This window comes from Callorhinus ursinus, unplaced genomic scaffold, assembly GCF_003265705.2.
Source record: "Callorhinus ursinus isolate GAN/ISIS: 27379988/994484 unplaced genomic scaffold, GSC_fseal_2.0 scaffold18, whole genome shotgun sequence".
NCBI classification, from domain to species: Eukaryota; Metazoa; Chordata; class Mammalia; order Carnivora; family Otariidae; genus Callorhinus; species Callorhinus ursinus.
This window is the reverse complement of record NW_027397080.1, coordinates 28883141-28902001: the sequence shown is the minus strand read 5'-3', so window position 1 is coordinate 28902001 and position 18861 is coordinate 28883141. Positions and strand designations below refer to the sequence as shown.

The window sequence follows — 18861 nt, the reverse complement described above, 5'->3', positions numbered from 1 at the left end:
AAGGTGCTTGGCTCCCCTGCTCGCTCAAGCCTCGGGAAAGTCAGGAAGACCCGGGACCCGCCTCCCCGCCCCCGTTTGGCCCCGCCCCGCCCCGCCCCCACCTCACCTGGTCCCGCCCCGCCCCTCCTAGCCCTGCCCCTGCGCTAGTCTCGCGCACTTTCAGAGTGCGCGAGCTCGGGCCGGGACCCGGGGCCGACGGTTGGTCGGGCGAAGCCATCTGTTACGCTACGTGGGGAGAGCCAACAGCCTAGGCGTCCTTATTTTTTCAACTTTTAGCTTTTCTGGTCCGGGTTGCTGGTCTTATTGTAGCCCTTAAATCCGTGCCGTTTGCTCAGCCTCCCAGCAGGGAGCTCCGCCTCTCTGGGGAGAAGGCCGTTGTGCCTCCGTGCGGCGTCCTTCCCCTCCTGACGCGGACCGGTGGGCGAGGACGACGGCCGGCGGGGGGAGGAGGCGGCCCTAGCGCCATTTTGTGGGAGCGAAGCGGTAGCTGGGCTGCTCTTGGATCCCTCGCTGCTTCGGTTTCCCTGTCGGGCTTCCTAGCAGCGGCCTAGCGGGTGAGTCGCGGACGCTTCTCACTGAGGACGCCCTAGGCGTCCCGGCTCCCGCGTTGCGCGGCCCGAGGCGGACGCGGCGGGTTCCGCCTCCGCCCCGGGAAGGGAGCCGTGGGGCTGGGCCTGCCTCGTCCTGCCCGAGCGGGCTCGCGCGGGCGCGTCGTTAGGGAACTTGGCGCCGGGTGGCAGCCGGCGCCGAGGCAGGGACGCTTGGCCCGTGGGGCCGTGCAGCCCGAGGCGGAGCTTTGGCCTGGCCTCCGGGCCCGGGCCATGGCCCTGGGCCCTCCGGCGCTTGGCACGCCGGGGGACCCCCGCCAGCCTAGGCCCCGGGTCCCCGCGTCTGCACCTCGGGTTGCGCTTAAAAATTCCTCCCTCGGCCGCCACGCACTGGCTTCTGGGAGGTAGCGGCCCGCGTCGGGAAGGACCTGTAGTCGCTGTCCTTGGTCAACTTTGGAGAGCCCCCCCCCCGGAAGTCCCACAATGAGGAACAGGGAGGAACTTTTTTCCTGCTCTCTTCACCTGGCTCACTGCTTCTGTTCCTCCTCAAGACACAGCTTCTGCATCGCGTTCGTAGGGAAATGTGCTCTCATTCCCACACACGTTTCAGCTTAGGTTCTCCTCGGCCCCCAAGATGATTGACTTCTTTCCAGTAGCATATATCACGGTTGTAATAAATGAATGGCTTGTTTGCTATCATCTCTGCGTCCCCTCCCCCGCGCCCCTTGTAGCCAGCCTGCCCACTGGGACTGACGGGTTGCAGCATCTGATGCCTGTTTATGGCAGGAATGAACTAACAAGGCACTATCCTTGCCGTTATCTCATTTCAGTGATAACCAACATCTATGAGAACCCAAACCCGAAAGTTTTTCTAGAAGTCCTAGAACATTGACATGGTAGTGTTTATTAATCAGGTGGTTTTTAAGGAAACAGTTACTTTGACATGAGTGTTCGTTATTAATATTTCTTTTTCCTTTAAGAAAAATAAGAAAAGATGTCTGAATATATTCGGGTAACCGAAGATGAGAATGACGAGCCCATTGAAATACCATCAGAAGACGATGGGACAGTGCTGCTGTCCACAGTTACAGCCCAGTTTCCCGGGGCATGTGGACTGCGCTACAGGAATCCAGTGTCCCAGTGTATGAGAGGTGTCCGGCTGGTAGAAGGAATTCTGCATGCCCCTGATGCTGGCTGGGGAAATCTGGTATATGTTGTCAACTATCCCAAAGGTTTGTTGCCATTTGCTCTTGCAACGCTAAAGTATAGTCATGTTTGTGTCTCCTAAGTTGGATTATGGCCTCATTTCACGGCGTCTCCTATAACACAATATTCTTTAAACGTTACTAATAGACTAGTTTGGAACGCCAGTACTCTAAATTAGTAAAAATTGGAAATACAGAACATTTTTTAAAGAAAAAAACTACTTAATTATTTGAACAAGTATTGCCAACTTAATGCCAAATTTAAGGAACAGCTAAGAATGTTTTGCAATGATCAGTCTGTGGTAAATAGATTCTTTTTAAAGTGCCCGATACTTTGTTCTGGTTTCTTATATCACTCATTCAGTTAATCTGATTTTTCCATCCTTAAATGATTATCAGTTGCAGTAATCCAAATCTTGAATTAGTGCAATTATAATTTGGGGTTTTGGTCTTACTCTCACTGTCACGTATCCCTGGTGTTCTAAATCTTAAAAAAGGAAACATGAAGTTTGTGGAGGAAACAGATACATTTTAGCAATAAGAATTTGCTTTAGTTGATACATGTCTGTTACTTTTATTATAACTCGATATTGCAACAAAGTATTATTGGTTAGTATGCAAGACATTGACTTAAACTTTGAGAACATTTTTAACAGCATCAACTTGGTTTTTCTTTAGTATGCTGTTACCCAAATCTAAAATGTCATTTAGATGATGATATGTCGATATAGGTTCATCAGTTGTAACAAATGTACCATCTTAGATGGGGCAGGAATACCATGATAATGGGGGAAGCTATGCACCTGTAGAGGTAAAAAGAGGGTTTGGGAAATCTCTGCCTTCCTTTCCATTTTGCTGGGGACCTAAAACTGCTCTAAAAAATAAAGCCTAGGGGCGCCTGGGTGGCTCAGTCAGTTGGGCGTCTGCCTTCAGCTTGCGTTGTGATCTCGGGGTCCTGGGATTGAGCCCCACATCAGGCTCTCTGCTCAGTTGGGTGTCTGCTTCTCCCTCTCCCTCTGTGTGCGCTCTCTCTCAAAAAATGAATGATAAATCTTTAAAATAAAATAAAAAATAAAGGTCTATTTTTTAAAATGTCATTTAGTTCCTCCTCTTCCCTTCCAAATACTGTTTTTTTAAAATAACCCAAGACTTTTTTTTTAATTACAAAATCAACATGAGTTCATTGTTGAAAGTTTAGAAAAGAAAGAAAAAGAAAATTGAAATCACCCTTAAATCCACAGCTGGAGATAAAAGTTTGATCCGCTTTTTGGTATATAACTTTTAAGTTATGGGCTTTAAAATAATTAAGCAAATCTATTTAATAGGCACAAAGATAGTACAGCATGGTCTTTTGGCCTGGTTTTTTTTTTTCCTTACTGTGTTTTTAAAGTCGAAGTGAAGTAGAATTATTTTTGTTTTGTTGTGCCTTTTGAGAGGGGAGAACAAACCATCATAATCTTGAGCTCTCACAAAACCAGAGGTGGGAGTCCCTGCCTTTGCACCAGCAAAGCCCCTCAGCCACTTCCTCAGTCCCTCTGTCTGTCTTTGAGAGCTGACCTCTCTCGTTGCCAAAAGTTTTTAGTATCTTATTCTTAGAATCTTTTTGCTTATCGTTGTTAAATGTAGGGGCTAATGTGCTTTAAGACATGTGAAGTGAGGAGTTCTGAAAGGTTTCTGCTCATTTTCTTTAGATAACAAAAGAAAAATGGATGAGACAGATGCTTCATCAGCAGTGAAAGTGAAAAGAGCTGTCCAGAAAACGTCTGATTTAATAGTGTTGGGTCTTCCATGGAAAACGACTGAACAGGATCTAAAAGAATATTTTAGTACCTTTGGAGAAGTTCTTATGGTTCAGGTAAACTTTGATTTCATATAACGATTTCTCTCTGCCCATAAATGAACATCCAGAATTCCTGTAGTTCGGTAACCCTGCCCTTCATGCTCAGCAGACAGTGTTTTTAATATTTATTACATGCATGCATAGGGGATGCTGAAAAGAAATTTGGGTTGGGGTGCCTGGCGGGCTCAATGGGTAGAGTACACAACTCTTGATCTCAGAGTCGTGAGTTCAAGCCCTATGTTGGGCCTAGAACCTACTTAAACAAAAACAAAATTTGGGTTGTACTGTTTCTCTTTATGCATATAACCTGTGTTTTTGCCTTTCACGTTATAAAATTCTACATAAAAGCTTAAGGGAAGGTGGTGACAGTCTATTTCTTTCTCTTTTTCTTTTTTTTAAGATTTTGTTTATTTGAGAGAGCGTGAGCGCCAAGAGCAGGGGTAGGGGCAAAGGGAGAGGGAGAAGCAGACTCCCCACTGAGCAGGGAGCCCAGTGCAGGGCTTGATCCCAGGACCCTGAGATCATAACCTGGGCCAAAGTCAGACACGTAACTGATTGAGCCACTTAGGCGCTCCATAGCCTATTTCTTTGTAACTTATATTGCTGGGAGATTTTAAAACACTTATTTTTAAAGGTGGGGGGCATTTGGCTGGCTCAGTCGAGATCATGTGACTCTTGATCTCAGGGTTGTGAGTTGGAACCCCACACTGGGTGTAGAGATTACTAAAATAACTCTAAAAAGAAAAACACTGGGGGCTCCTGGGTGGCTCAGTCGTTAGGTGTCTGCCTTAGGCTCAGGTCATGATCACAGGATCCTGGGATTGAGCCCCACATCTGGCTCCCTGCTCGGCAGGAAGCCTGCTTCTCCCTCTCCCACTCCCCCTGCTTGTGTTCCCTTTCTCGCTGTGTCTCTCTCTGTCAAATAAATAAAATCTTTAAAAAAAAAAAAATAACTTGGTTTAAGTTTTAATTAAGCAGTTCCATCGAAGTAAAGCCCTTCAAATTACTAAGGAACTGATTTGGGTGTGTGTGTGTGTTTCTAGTATATTTCATTGGTTTTTTTTTTTTCCCCCCTCTAGGTCAAGAAAGATATTAAAACTGGCCATTCAAAGGGGTTTGGCTTTGTTCGTTTTACGGAATATGAAACCCAGGTTAAAGTAATGTCACAGCGACATATGATAGATGGACGGTGGTGTGACTGTAAACTTCCTAATTCTAAGGTACTTTGCTCTTTTTTCCTGTGCTTTGGGAATTTTTGCTGACAGACTTCCTTAGAAGACACTGTGAAACAATGCATAAAATGCACTCTTAAAAGGTGGTGGCTGGTGAATTCCTGAAACCCTTTGCCTTGTTAAAGCCTCAGGACCTTCATGCGTGCTGAATATTTTGTTTGAAATCTTTAGTTTATTACCTCTCTGAACTAAAAGTTTGTTTTATTCTGCTCTCTTGTTATTTCTAGTGAGTGGAGAGTTTACATAGTTACAGGTTTAAAACACAAGGACAATGAGAATACATTAATCTTGTCACGAAGGCCTGACTGGTTCCAAGCAAGCAAGACTGACTTGGAGAGTTAGCCTCTTTGCCAGGGTGTTTCTGTCATTGACTTTCCTTAATCCAAATACATAGTCTTTTTTTTTTTTTTTAAGATTTTATTTATTTATTTGATAGAGACACAGCAAGAGAGGGAACACAAGCAGGGGGAGTGGGAGAGGGAGAAGCAGGCTTCCTGCTGAGCAGGGAGCCCATTGCGGGGCTCAGTCCTAGGACCCTGGGATCCTGACCTGAGGCAAAGGCAGATGCTTAATGACTGAGCCGCCCAGGTGCCCCCAAATACACAGTCTTGAGCTTTAAACTTTAAAATGTGGGAGCGCCTGGCAGGGTCAGTTGGTAGAGCGTGTGACTCTTGATCTCGGGTTTGTGAGTTCAAGCCCCATGCTGGGTGTAGCAAGAACTTAGATCTTTAAAAAAGAAATAAAATGTTATTCTTCACTCTGAAGTCTTAAAGAGCAGTGCTAATGCAGAAAACTAAGAATGTACCTCCTTTTTAATGACTAACATAAAAGGCAGGTAACTTTTGTTACATCCACTATCATCATGCTCTTTTCATGGCTTGTAAAATATTCTCCTTTTTCTTTTCTTTCCATTCGCCCAGCAAAGCCCAGACGAGCCTCTGAGAAGCAGGAAGGTGTTCGTCGGGCGCTGTACAGAGGACATGACCGCCGACGAGCTGCGTCAGTTCTTCTGCCAGTATGGAGAAGTGGTAGATGTCTTCATTCCCAAACCGTTCCGGGCCTTTGCCTTTGTTACCTTTGCAGATGATCAGGTATTTTTCTCTTGAATAATTTTGTCCCAGCTCTGTTAGGTAATTTGTCTTGAACTTCTCCCACCCAGCTAATTGCCATCCTTAGCTAAGCTTTCTGACCTTGTGAGCTGTGGGATATATGGGTCTAGATAGTTGTGATAATCCCTTGAGATATTTTTTCAGTATGTGGCATTGACCTGGGAGTGTTGTATGTGTTGAAAATAAGCTGACAAATCCCTGCTGCCTTACTAGAGCTAAAGGCGATTTTATGGGTTTAAATGAAATGAGCATTCATTGCTTGTTTTTCCTCCAGCTTAGACAGTGGCTTGAAATCTTAAGTGTTATTGCTACTTTGATGTGTGAGTCAGTGGTTTAATCTCCTTTATTTGCACCCCTTATTTCTTATAGGTTGCCCAGTCTCTTTGTGGAGAGGACTTGATCATTAAAGGAATCAGCGTACATATATCCAATGCTGAACCTAAGCACAATAGCAATAGACAGTTAGAAAGAAGTGGAAGATTTGGTGGTAATCCAGGTGGCTTTGGGAATCAGGGTGGGTTTGGTAACAGTCGAGGGGGTGGAGCTGGCTTGGGAAACAATCAGGGTAGTAATATGGGTGGAGGGATGAACTTTGGCGCCTTTAGCATCAATCCAGCGATGATGGCTGCAGCCCAGGCAGCGCTGCAGAGCAGCTGGGGCATGATGGGCATGTTAGCCAGTCAGCAGAACCAGTCGGGCCCATCAGGTAACAACCAAAGCCAAGGCAACATGCAGAGGGAGCCAAATCAGGCCTTTGGTTCTGGAAATAACTCCTATAGCGGTTCTAATTCAGGTGCAGCAATTGGTTGGGGATCCGCATCAAATGCAGGGTCTGGCAGCGGTTTTAATGGAGGGTTTGGCTCAAGCATGGATTCTAAATCTTCTGGCTGGGGGATGTAGACAGTGGGGTTGGTAGAGACTGGTGGGAATTCAAATTTTTCTAAACACATGGTAAGTATATTGTAAAATACATATGTACTAAGAATTTTCAAAATTGGTTTGTTCAGTGTGGAGTATATTCAGCAGTATTTTTGACATTTTTCTTTAGAAAAAGAGGAAAAGCTAAAGGAATTTTATAAGTTTTGTTACATAAAGGGTTGAAATATTGAGTGTTTGAAAGTGAACTGCTGTTTGCCTGATGGGTAAAAACCAACACACTACAATTGATATCAAAAGGTTTCTCCTGTAATCTTTTATCCCTGGACTTGTCAAGTGAATTCTTTGCATGTTCAAATGGAAACCATTGATTAGAACTACATTCTTTTCTCCTTGTTTTAATTTGAACCCCACCATATGGATTTCTCCCTTAGGAAAATCTCCTTTTTGGAGATCATGGTGTCACAGTGTTTGGTTCTTTTGTTTTTGTTTTTGTTTTTGTTTTTAACACTTGTCTCCCTTCACATGCAAAAGTACAATATGAAGCCTTCATTTAATCTCTGCAGTTCATCTCATTTCAAATGTTTATGGAAGAAGCACTTCATTGAAAGTAGTGCTGTAAATGTTCTGCCATAGGAATACTTCTGTCTGCACGCTTTCTCATTCAAGGACTCGTCAGCACGCTGCACAGGCCGCGTCTTTGACGGTGGGTGTCCCATTTTTATCCGCTACTCTTTATTTCATGGAGTCGTATCAACGCTATGAACGCAAGGCTGTGATATGGAACCAGAAGGCTGTTTGAACTTTTGAAACCTTGTGTGGGATTGATGGTGGTGCCGAGGCATGAAAGGCTAGTATGAGCGAGAAAAGGAGAGAGCGCGTGCAGAGACTTGGTGGTGCATAATGGATATTTTTTAACTTGGCGAGATGTGTCTCTCAATCCTGTGGCTTTGGTGAGAGAGTGTGCAGAGAGCAATGATAGCAAATAATGTACGAATGTTTTTTGCATTCAAAGGACATCCACATCTGTTGGAAGACTTGAAGTGAGTTTTGTTCTTAGGTAACCCGCGTCAGCTGAATGTGTTAAGTGAAACGATACTTGTACCCCCCCCACCCCTCCGTCAACTGCTGTGAATGCTGTATGGTGTGTGCTCTCTTCTGTTACTGACCTGTAAGTGTGCTCATGTGAACTGAAGCTGGTGGCTTGAGAACATGGACTGAGCTTGTGGCGTGCTTTGCAGGAGTACTTGGAAGCAGAGTTCACCAGTGAGCTCGGGGTGTCGCAAAGAAGGGTGGAGGTTCCTATGTCTGTTAGCCACCCATGAGAATGCTGTCTGATGCAGTTCTGTGTCCTGTGCTTGGATGCTTTTTATAAGAGTTGTCAATGTTGGAAATTCTTAAATAAAACTGATTTAAATAATATGTGTCTTTGTTTTGCAGCCCTGAATGCAAAGAATTCATAGCAGTTAATTCCCCTTTTTTGACCCTTTTGCGATGGAACTTTCATAAAGTTTCTTGGCAATAGTTTATTTTGCTTCAAATAAACTTATTTGAAAAGTTGTCTCAAGTCAAATGGATTCATCACCTGTCATGCATTGACACCTGATACCCAGACTTAATTGCTATTTGTTCTTGCATTGTCCAAAGTGAAAGTTTTTTTTTTCTTTTTAAATCTAGTTTTTAATAAGTCTGGGTGACCACACCTAAAATGGTAAGCAGTACCCTCCAGCTTTTTATTAGTGCCTCTGTGCATTTGGGTGATGTTCTATTTACATGGCTTGTATAAATATCCATTGGGAATCATGCCTTCTAAAAATATTCTTATTTGAGGGAGTGGGAAAAACAATGTTAATTATTTTCAAATGCTTTGTAGCAAAGCATAGCAGTCGAAAAGAAGGGAATATCAGCACCTTTCTAGTTCGGGATTGAAAAGTGGAATTAATTGCAGTAGGGATAAAGTAGAAGAAACCACAAATTATCTTGTGCCTGAATCCATTACAAAGCCTGATAGCTTTAAGAACTAGCAGGGTGGGTTGTCTGTCTGGAAGTGTTAAGTGAAATGGGCTTTGTCCTCCGCAAGTGGGGGTTGAATAAAATCGTTTACAAACTCAGAGTAGACTCTCACGACGCATTGTGAAGTATGTAAAAGCAATAATCTATTGATTCTCTGTTGTACTTTTTATGTAACTACTGTGAGGGTTGAGCTTGTTTTCTGATGGAAGAATGAACAGTTTTTGTGTTGGTAGCTTTACCTGATGCCCTTATCTGATTAGATTATGATAAATAGGTTTGTCATTTTGCAAGTTACGTGTTTTAACTTTTAGAAATGAAGTCGTCCTTTAGACTTGTGATCGCCACGTTGTTTCGTTATTCAGTTTCCTCTGTAAAAGGATCTTGCGTTGTTTTAATTTTTTTTCTGCATCTAAGTTGCATGATTTCCAAACCCTGTACCATCTGAATTTTGCATTTTAGCACTTGCACTATTACTCAGCAGCAGTAACATGGTAACACTTAAAATGGTATTCGGGGACCTCCAAAGACTAAACTGACAAGCCTCCAAGGAGCCCGGGGTAAGTTCACTTGTCAATGGCATGGTTTTAATCCCTTATTTACACTTGTTGTAAATCTAGTTACCCGTCTTAGAAGGCTTTCAGTGTGGAGCAGCCTTCTGTTAACATGTTTGTGATACCAGTAGCTGTGGGTATTTAATTCTACCCTAAAAAAAAAAAAAGAAAAAATGAAGTCTAGAAGTAAACTATTTGGCAAAGATTTTGTTTTTAAAAGTCTATTTGGTCATCTCAATGCATTCATTCTCAAAACTTTTTTGAACCAGTTGAATAAAAAATTTGTTGCCACCACAGTTTAGTGTCTGGAGTCTTACTGGAAAAATACAATTTCTTTTTTATATGTGACAAAGGTGATGGAAAGTTACCTTTAAAAAGTGAGTCTCAAGAAGTTCCCCTTTAATGTGCACAAGAGAAATTGGGCCAAAACTCACAATGAATTTTTACGAGTGATAATTATTTGGCTAGAATGAAACCCTTTGTTAAATGTTAACCTATTAAAACTTTTTAAGGAGGAACAGCCAACAAAAATGACATGAGATTTTTAAGGTTGAGTCGGCTTAAATTGTGTCCTTAGGAAAAAGAAGATGTATGTGATAATTAGAATAATTTGTTGTTGAGTACTAGGTGAGTAGCTCTTAATTGTGTATGAGTTCTATACTTTACTCAGCTATTGTATGATTTGTGATCCGTTGTTCGTTAAGTGTGCCCAAGTATTTCCATGTTCGTTGTAAGAAGAAAACACTATAGATTTATCTATAATAACACCACTGAATTCTAATGTATTTCTTCTTAAGGAAATGGCACATTCAATTCAGCGTTTTTCTGTATGTGAACATTATTTAGGCTATTTCCAAGTGCCAGGAACATCCTCACAGCTAAGATAAATTCTTAACATCGGAATTACTAGGTCAAAGACTATGCATGCTTTCAAGGCTTTTCAAATATATTGCCAAATTGTCCTTTAGAAAATGTGTGTTGTCTTTGACAATGTGAAATAGTGCTATTCCATGTTTTTTTTGTCTGCCAATTTGGTAAGTGAAAAATTAGATCTCACCAATTTGTGGTATTGGTTTTTAGACATGGGAGTCAGTCAGTACCTAAGCCAAAGTATCGATGTGTCCAGTTTATTTACAAAAAATCATGATTCAGTGTTATCCCTGAGCCAATATTGCTATAATAGATAAAGCTGTGTTAGAGATCAGTAAGAACAAGCCCCGACATGGTGGAAACGTAGTCAGAGAACATGAACAGGCAATTCGTAGAAATGTAGATAACCAGTACAAAATATACTGGACTTTGTAAGTAATTAAATGCAGATTTAACCAGCGAGTTTCTCTTGGATTGGCAAAAGTGATCCCACCTAATGGTCTGTGTCCCCTTGAATCAAAGAGTAAGAGACGAAAAACCTGGCGAAGGAGAAGCGCCCGGAATGGCAGTCTGACCCATGGTGTGGCAGTGGTTTGGGGGTTAGAGCGACAACTGCTGTGTTCGTGTCTCTCAGGCCACATGGGGCTGCTAAGACCTTTTACAGGAATTTTTAAAATTAAGGAATCACTGAAGACCTACAAATTAAAAATTGTTAATTATGTTCTTGATCCAGGGAATATAGCTAATAACTTTGGTGTAGACTCCATACTGATTTGCTTCCCCACAATTAATGGAACCCCAGGACACTGTTCCTCCCACAAACCATCTCTGTGTCTCATTACCTAGAAACACCAACGCCCCCCCCCCGTCCCCTTTACAACTGTCCTTGCCCCCACCTTCTCAGCCAGCACAAAACGTGTTCTCCGTTACCCCTCCCCCTGGATAGGAGTGCTTCTCATACGCAGCAGTACATTTCTGATGGTCGACAATGGTATGTCAACAAACATTAGATTTCTGGCAAGAAAAAACCCCTCTGGGTTAATCCCCATCCAGATGCGGTTCCAATGTCATTTGTCCTCATGAAGGATTCAGCTTCCTTTCCTGGCAAACAGGCAGGTTGTTGTTATTGATTACAACTCTTCTTCAATTTAATCAGTGCTATGTCGTTATCAAAACCAGCATCGTGAGTATAACCTTCATGTATAAAAATGGCCTCGGCCCAGGCTTGTGTGTAATGAGCTGACAGTCTCTTCAGGGTACCCATTCTGATGTCTAAGGAGGAGGCAGCTGCTTTCTGCACGTATACAGCCTGAGCAGCTATTAGGATCCAGCTGTCCTGCAGGAGTGCACCCGCTGCTGTAGCTTGGCCTAATAACAGGACTTGCCAGGGGAAATCACCAAGCTTTGCCTTCTGCCCTCCATATATACGACCTCCTATGGTACGAGTTGATATTCCAGAAACTGGGGAAAGAAGCAGATAGAGCCTTTATAGAAACCGGGCGGTGGTTTTTCCCACAGTTATTACCACTTTGGAATTGTGTCTGATGTCATCCAAAAGTTACCTCGGGTTGATTGGGTGCCCACCTAAACAGGTGAGGCTGCTTTAAAACACAGTTCAAAGACCCGATAAAACCTCTTGGTAAAAATGAGGTGAGTGAAAATTAACTTTTAGAACTAATTTGTTTTGCTAAAATAATTTGGTCTACACAATTGGGAAAATTAATAGGGCAAACAGGAATTGTCTGAGCTGATGTACTGGGTGATGTGATTAGAAAGTGAAAGGAAATGACCTTTTCATTGCTTGTTTTCCTACTTGTAAAATGGGGTATTTACCATGTAGTTCTGGGAAAGCAGGAACTAAGGTCACTATCCCCAGGATTTGCAAAATTCGTTTCACCTTTGAACATAACAAATGTTTTAAAAATCAGAATGTTGCAGTTGTAGCCAGGAACCTTCAGGTTCAGAAATTATTTTTGGTCTAGTTGATGCTTCCAAACTAAATTTACTGTGTATGGCTAACTGAATCTGCTCATTAATGTAGCAGCTATGTTTCCTGTTGTGTCAGAATACTGGCATTAACACTTACAAATGTTGTGTCAGCTAAGATATTTTTTTAAAACAATTTAAGCCAAATAACAAAGGAGTAATGAATATATTACCACCTTATTTTTTTTAATCACTGTACCCAACCTTATCTTCAGAGTCAATTCTGGTAAAAAAAATTTTTTGAGTACTATTAAAAAGCAAATTGCATTAATGTTTAAAAACTAGATGTCATTTAAAACAATTGCTTAGGGAAATAATGAAGTTATTAGCTTTGGGGTTTTAATAGTTATACAGAGAAAAGTAACTCCGCAGCAGAACTCGTGTTTATAAATGTAAAAGTGGTTCAAGATAATTTTTAAAATCAATTATTTATGCTTGCCTAGTTATAAGGTCAGAAATAATCAAGTGACTGATGAAGTCAGCACCTAACAACCTCTCCGTCCGGAAAGGGGGTTCGATGAGAACGTATTATTTGGAGATAACAACTTGGTGTAAGAGCCAAGTGCTGAAGTTCCATTTCTGCCCACCACAGCTAAAGCTCTGCTGATGTCTCCCACCCAGTTCTACTTCCATCAGTTACGAATCTCTTGTATAAATGTATCCATTACCAGGCTCACAGACTGGGAGTGATGTTTCTCCTTTGGAGCTCGTCCAGAATCCATCAGCCTCACACACATTTACCTGCAAATCATTGGAAAAGCAAAAATGTTTAACTGCATGTATAAGGTGGTTGTCATTTGCTTGAATACCCCCTTGAAAAATGTTGATTCTTGAGCATCAGTGGGAAATAGAGGTGTCTGAATAACCATTTTACATGATTTCATAAATAGGAGGTCTCTGCATTAACCATGTTTTGCTTGCAAAGTGGAAACCTTTTAGATGTGTAACTTGAATATGTATCAAGATCTCAAGTGCTTAATGATAAGGTTTTGACTTGTTAAATTAAACCATTTGGAATATATTGTGTGTTTGTAGTAGTCATTTACTAGATATCTGTTTTCAGATTCCTGCAAATTGACATTAAAGTCACTTCAGCTGTAATATTTCACTTAGTGGGTGGAAGAAGTGCCTTTTAATCTTTTGTGTAGCCTTAGCCAAAAATGTCGGCTCAAGTTTATTTTCGGATCGTGATGGCTTTGGTTCAAATATCACGCACCCCCAACTTTGAAGAGTTGGCTTCCCATCATCAGGTGTCATTGTGTAGAAGATTTCCTTACAGTGGTACTGAATCACCGCTTTGTACGTGGTCACTTCGGGGCCTGTGGTGTACCCGCTTGGCCGCTGGCTAGGTCATCAGGAGGGCCACAGTCAACTACTAGAGAACACGGGAGGAGGGGGCCAGTGAGAAGACTGACAGGTGGTTGTGCTCGGGGTGCTGGAGCTCGGAGCCATATTCATCACCCCAGCCCACGCCACCCCCGTGCGGTGGACATCCTCCATCTCTCTGAAGAGGGAATCGCCTTAGTGTGATTTTAAAGACAACCTCTCCTCCCTGTTCTGAACTAAATGGCTAGAGTGAGGTGAGGCCCCTGGGGTAGGAGCCCTTTGATTCATAAAGGAAGGGAGTTCGAAACCACTTGGACTCCTTAGCGCCCTGACTTTTTAAGATTTTACTAATTTGACAGCACAAGCCAGGGGGAGAGGGAGAAGCAGGCTTCCCGCTGAGCAGGGAGCCCGATGCGGGACTCAATCCCAGGACCCTGGGATCGTGACCTGAACCGAAGGCAGACGCTTCACCGAGTCATCCAGGTGCCGGGCGCCCTGACTTCTAACCTCCAGGTCTGCTGCAAGCCGCCACACGGAAGAACTGGGCCAGCCTGCACGTTCCTGCCCGGGCTGGATCCCGGGAAAATGGTCCTTGGTTTGCAGTTCGGTCGGCCTTAAAGGTCAAAGAACAATACAAAGAAGGACTTGGCTGCTGCTTAGGTTCCTTTTCATAAATGTGTAGGGGACCCGAAAGTCATAATACCTTGACTTTGCATTAAAATGCACACCTGTGGGGACATAACTAATGTGAAATAACTGCCCAGTTTAGGATCCCAAGTGACTGCAGTCTAGAAGTCTGGTTCCCACAGTAGAGCTAAAATCGATGGATTTCTCCCTGGATATTTTAAAAGGTTACGTTTAAGTAGTTTTCCGCAACTTCATAGCTGTGTGCCTGGTTCTGTGCCAAGTGCTGTCCACTTCTCTGTAGAGATGCCCACACCCAACTCACTTAAGTGGCCCGGCTGGGGTTCATATCCAGACCTCTCCTAGCTCTACTGCTTTTGAACTAAGGATAGACAGTCTCATTGGTGGGAATGTAAATTTATGAAATGAAAATATTTAAATTCCCTAGGAATTCTGTAGAAACGTTTGCATGAAGTATGCACAAATATATTTACAGGGGCGTTCACTACGGCAGTGTATGTAATAGTGAAAATCTGGGAGCACTGCGGTGGGGGCGCCATGCTGTCGTTAACAGGGATGAGTGAGCGGCTCTGCTAATACTTGGATTGATATGGAAAGAGATCCCCACGACATGGAGGGAAAGAGCACAGTGCGATCAGACTTAGTATCCCATTTTGGTTAAAAAGTATATAATAGCAGGGGCGCCTGGGTGACTCACTGGGTGAAGCGACTGCCTTCAGCTCCGGTCGTGATCCTGGGGTCCTGGGATCGAGTCCTGCATTGGGGGGGGCTCCCTGCTCAGCCAGAGGCCTGCTTCTCCCTCTGCCCCTCCCCCTGCTTGTGCTCTTGGTGTCTGTTAAATGAATAAATGTTTTTAAATCCTAAAAAAATGTAATTTTTAAAAAGTATATAATAGTGAAATCCGTTCGTGTATACAGCATAGGAATGAAGGAATGGGCCCTAAACCCTCAGCAGTAGTTTGGGGATTTGGGCAAGAGAGGTTCTCACTGTGTTTTTGTAAATTTATTTTTTCTAATTAACATGTATTTTATAATTGAAAAAATATTTAAAATAAGACGGACAAAATGGTAATGTACCCCCTCACCCCAGTTTGGTGTGTGTGCGTACGCACGTGTGAGAGATGTGTGTGATTGGAGGGATGTGATAACAGTGGGATTGGGGGAATTAAAAGGTCTCATTTTCTCTTTCCCATCCTCAATGAATATTTTACACTTGGAAAAATATTTTTAAAGATCATGCTTTTCCAAAGGAAATACTTTTCCTGGTAGCTTGGTTCCGTTTGAACCTGTAAGTGCCCAGAGAGGCTGGGGAAGAGAAACAAATTTGAAATTCAGTCCCTGATAAGGAGACCGTTTCAGAAAACAACAGAAGCAGTGATCAAAGCAGGCAAAGCAGCAGAAGCCGTCCCAGAACCCATGGTCACGTGGCCTTACTGCTGCACTTGGGCATCGGCTGGTCCCAAGATCCAACTTTCTGACAGACCGCAGCAAATGATTTCAGGGGCAAATCACCCTAAAGAAGAATTCAGCAAATATTACTTACCTTGTTTATATCATGATGCCACACCCCAAGGCTGTGCTCCTACAGCGGTTCCTCTTTTGGGGGGGGTTCGAGAGGTGCCCGGAGTGGGGTGCCACACCCACATGACTGGAGACACCCCAATAGCTCTGCGGGGTTTGTCCCCTACGGGATAGATCTCCTCTTTCAAGATGTATTTGGCACTGTAGGAATCAAATGTGGGCCTCTGCAGCAGTTTATGAATATTTCTTGCTTTCCCCTTAAATCCAAGAACACATCAGATCTCACAAGTTCCTGCTGATTTCTCACCAGTTCTTTATATAAAGTGCCAAAGGGGGTGTGGTCGGAATCTGGGGAAGACCAACCTGCTCCAACACAGAGCGAGTGTGCCTGGATTTTTCTAGCCTGTGGCCATTAGCTGCAGGACAGTTATTAAAAATACTTTGATAAGCTTCACATGTGTATTCTCAGTTTTTACTGCTAGTATTGTTTATGGAGAAACATTTTTCTAAAGTTTATGAAAGATCACTTTGGCAGAAGAAGCCTTTATGCTTAAGTGATTTTTTTATTTTTATTTTTTTCAGATCAGAAACAGAAGAGGTTTGCAGTCCAAGGAGCTGTGGGAAAGAGCCTTCCCCAGGGAACTTTGCAAGGTGGGAAAAGTGCCTTTTGGGGGGGCGGGGGGAGGAGGATTTGTCCCTCCACGGGACTGGATTGAATAGCTAGCTATCATTTCAATGTTATTACTTTTTACCACTGGGATTCAGTGACAATTCTGAAGAAGGTTAATCCCTTACCTGTGCCCCTAAAGCAACACAGTAAGCATTTTAAAAAATTACCCTCCCTTTCCCTTAACAGAGGTCACTATTTATAACTTTGCAGAATATACTGTTTCCCAGGGCCCTTTAATTTTTTGTGGGCCCAGGAGTGGAGGCCAGTTAAGGTCATCACGTGGCTAGGGGCGGGGCCTGATTTAATGCAAGGCTGTCTCGCAGAGCAGGTGGAAGGAGGATGGCAAACTCCTCCTTCCCTTGTTTCAGCCGCTTTACAAGAGCTGCTGTGATGTGTGAACGGAGAAGAGTCCACTTTAATCACCAGCTTTCAATCAAAGGCCTTTTTTTTTTTTAAGATTTTATTTATTTATTTGAGAGAAAGAATGAGAGAGAGCGTCAGAGGGAGAAGCAGACTCCCTGCCGAGCAGGGAGCCCGATGCGGGACTCGATCCCGGGACTCCAGGATCATGACCTGAGCCGAAGGCAGTGGCTCAACCAACTGAGCCACCCAGGCGCCCTCAATCAAAGGCCTTTTTAAAGCTCTTTGTATAAAGGCACAATTCCTAAGAATAAAAAATTCTCCATAGCCATCTCTCTTCTCAGCCGAGTTTTCTTTTGATTTGTATTGTTCAGTCATAGGCAAAAGAAACCAGCATGCTGACCACAGCTATTTTCCCACTTTCGCACATGTATGCGTATCAGACCGATCGCGATCCTGCTGCACTTACGGTTTTGTATTAACTTACTTGGAGAAGCTCATAACCGGTCTCGCAAAAGACGGCGGAGCGATCCTTCAGGATGTACTCGGGTTGCACCGGCGCGATATGGCCATTAGGTGGCGCCACCGGACCAGGGCAGGGATGAGCTGTTGGGGGTGGGGCGGAGAGGGAGGCCGGGCTCAGTGAGGGGTTTTGACGCGGTCTCCAGCGCGCCGCTCTGAATTTAGCCATTTAAAGGTCTTGATTTATACATGGATCCCTTAACACAAAAAGAGCTCGCCACAAGTGGGGTAGAGTCCGGCAGATTTAAAACCTCAAAGGCAAGATTACACTGGGTCGCTTATTGCACAAATGAGGAATTGCAGCAGAGCCTGGGCCTCAGCCAAGGCTGCCAGACAGGCCGGCACGCGGGGAGCCGGTGCGGTCTCCACACTCTCAGGGCAGCGTCTGCTCCGCGCCAGGAACCTGAGCCACGCGGCCCAAAACCAAGCCACGGTGTCGGTTGGAGGAATAGAGCTAGACCGCATTCCCAGCAGTTACTTTCAACTCCGTGTGCCTCAGTTTCCTCAGCTGTGAGATGGGAGGGGAGAATAGTCACTCACCCTCCAGGGTTGTCGTGAAGGCCAGATGTAAAGCACCTGGGCTGGTGCTTGGCTGAGCTTGGGCAAGAGTGGGTGCATGTGACCCCCCACAACAGCCCTGTGGCACAGCCTTCACTGCTGGGGGAAACCTGGGGTCCAGATCCTCTCCGGCACCCAGGAAGCCTCCTGCTTCCCCTTGAAAGCACGTGCCCACAGTGTGCAGGCCTCCAGGGAGACTGTCCTTCACTCTTGCCCCCAAACCCTGGCCTGTTGTCACCCCAAGCCTTCAGCCCAACCCCACCGCTACCCCTCGGCCTGTGCCAGTCTTCTGCTGAGTCACCTTCTCCCTCCAGCCGCTGGGTTCTGTGTCCCAGGGCAGCTCTCAGTCCCCTGCAGGCCCCAAGTCCCCACCTCCAGGGACAGCACTGGCCGGCATCCGGCTGGCACCTTCCCTCCCTCACAGAAGCCTCAAGGCTCTGTCCTGGCCCTTCCCCCACCAGCCTGGCAGACCTGACTCCCCCTTTGAGTCGCTCTGAAACCAGCACTTCAGTTGTAGTTTTATTACTTTGACCTACAGGAAAATGAAAGACTCTCAGAAATGAACAGGAGACAAACGAATTGTTCTGAGTGCTGGGCTCCCTCCTCCCAACCAGTCTCGCCCCTTCCCACATTTCCAACAGAGGTGGCCCAAGGGTTAATCTTTTTTAATCCAATTTTCTAATTTAAAAACTACCCCAATCCCTTTAATCCAATTATCACTTCCTCTATGCCACACCCCGCACCCAATGCTTTCCCTGCATTAGCCCATGAATTGACACCTTTTGAAGGAGATGTTGTCCTTAATTGGAATAATTGGGACATTAAGGCTCAGAAAAGTTATATGAGAGGTTCAGTGTCACATAGCCAGGAAACAGGTTTGTGCCTGGACACAAACCTAGGCAGTCTGACACCCAAACCTGAGCTCTGAGCTTCCTGGATGGGTGGTTGGTTAGAAAGAAGGATGGATGGATGGGTGGATGGATGGAAGGAAGGAAGGAAGGAAGGAAGGAAGGAAGGAAGGAAGGAAGGA

The 18861-nt window shown here is 44.3% G+C and overlaps 2 protein-coding genes across 7 annotated transcripts in view; one reads left to right on the top strand and one right to left on the bottom strand.

The window, feature by feature from the left end:
• The first annotated feature begins 267 nt into the window (after window positions 1-267).
• On the top strand, window positions 268-13251 carry TARDBP (TAR DNA binding protein). Of its 6 annotated transcripts, none has more exons than XR_012381372.1 (8): window positions 268-554; window positions 1529-1780; window positions 3445-3608; window positions 4673-4813; window positions 5746-5916; window positions 6304-7516; window positions 9283-9380; window positions 12902-13251. XR_012381372.1 is itself a non-coding variant. In XM_025856141.2 (6 exons), exons 2-6 carry the CDS (start codon window positions 1543-1545, stop codon window positions 6832-6834), a joined length of 1245 nt encoding a protein of 414 aa, XP_025711926.1. In that variant the 5' UTR covers window positions 268-554; window positions 1529-1542; the 3' UTR covers window positions 6835-8230. The 6 variants fall into 6 exon arrangements, 1 of the variants encoding a protein (XP_025711926.1); XR_003205137.2 differs by adding an exon at window positions 8488-8521 and having other exon boundaries at window positions 9283-13251; XR_012381371.1 differs by having other exon boundaries at window positions 9283-13251.
• MASP2 (MBL associated serine protease 2) overlaps window positions 10947-18861 on the bottom strand; it is a 13823-nt gene continuing 5908 nt past the window's right edge. The window contains 8 exon segments of the mRNA XM_073903355.1: window positions 10947-11233; window positions 11236-11269; window positions 11272-11705; window positions 12899-12967; window positions 13466-13561; window positions 13564-13605; window positions 15635-15713; window positions 17239-17357. Of these exon segments, the coding sequence (XP_073759456.1) occupies window positions 10947-11233; window positions 11236-11269; window positions 11272-11705; window positions 12899-12967; window positions 13466-13561; window positions 13564-13605; window positions 15635-15713; window positions 17239-17357 (1160 nt within the window).

Coding starts and splice junctions, on each gene's coding strand:
- TARDBP (XM_025856141.2), top strand. CDS start 1,543: ATGTCTGAATATATTCGGGTAACCGAAGATGAGAATGACGAGCCCATT. Junction 3,609..4,672: donor GAGAAGTTCTTATGGTTCAG/GTAAACTTTGAT, acceptor TCCCCCCTCTAG/GTCAAGAAAGATATTAAAAC. Junction 5,917..6,303: donor TTACCTTTGCAGATGATCAG/GTATTTTTCTCT, acceptor TATTTCTTATAG/GTTGCCCAGTCTCTTTGTGG.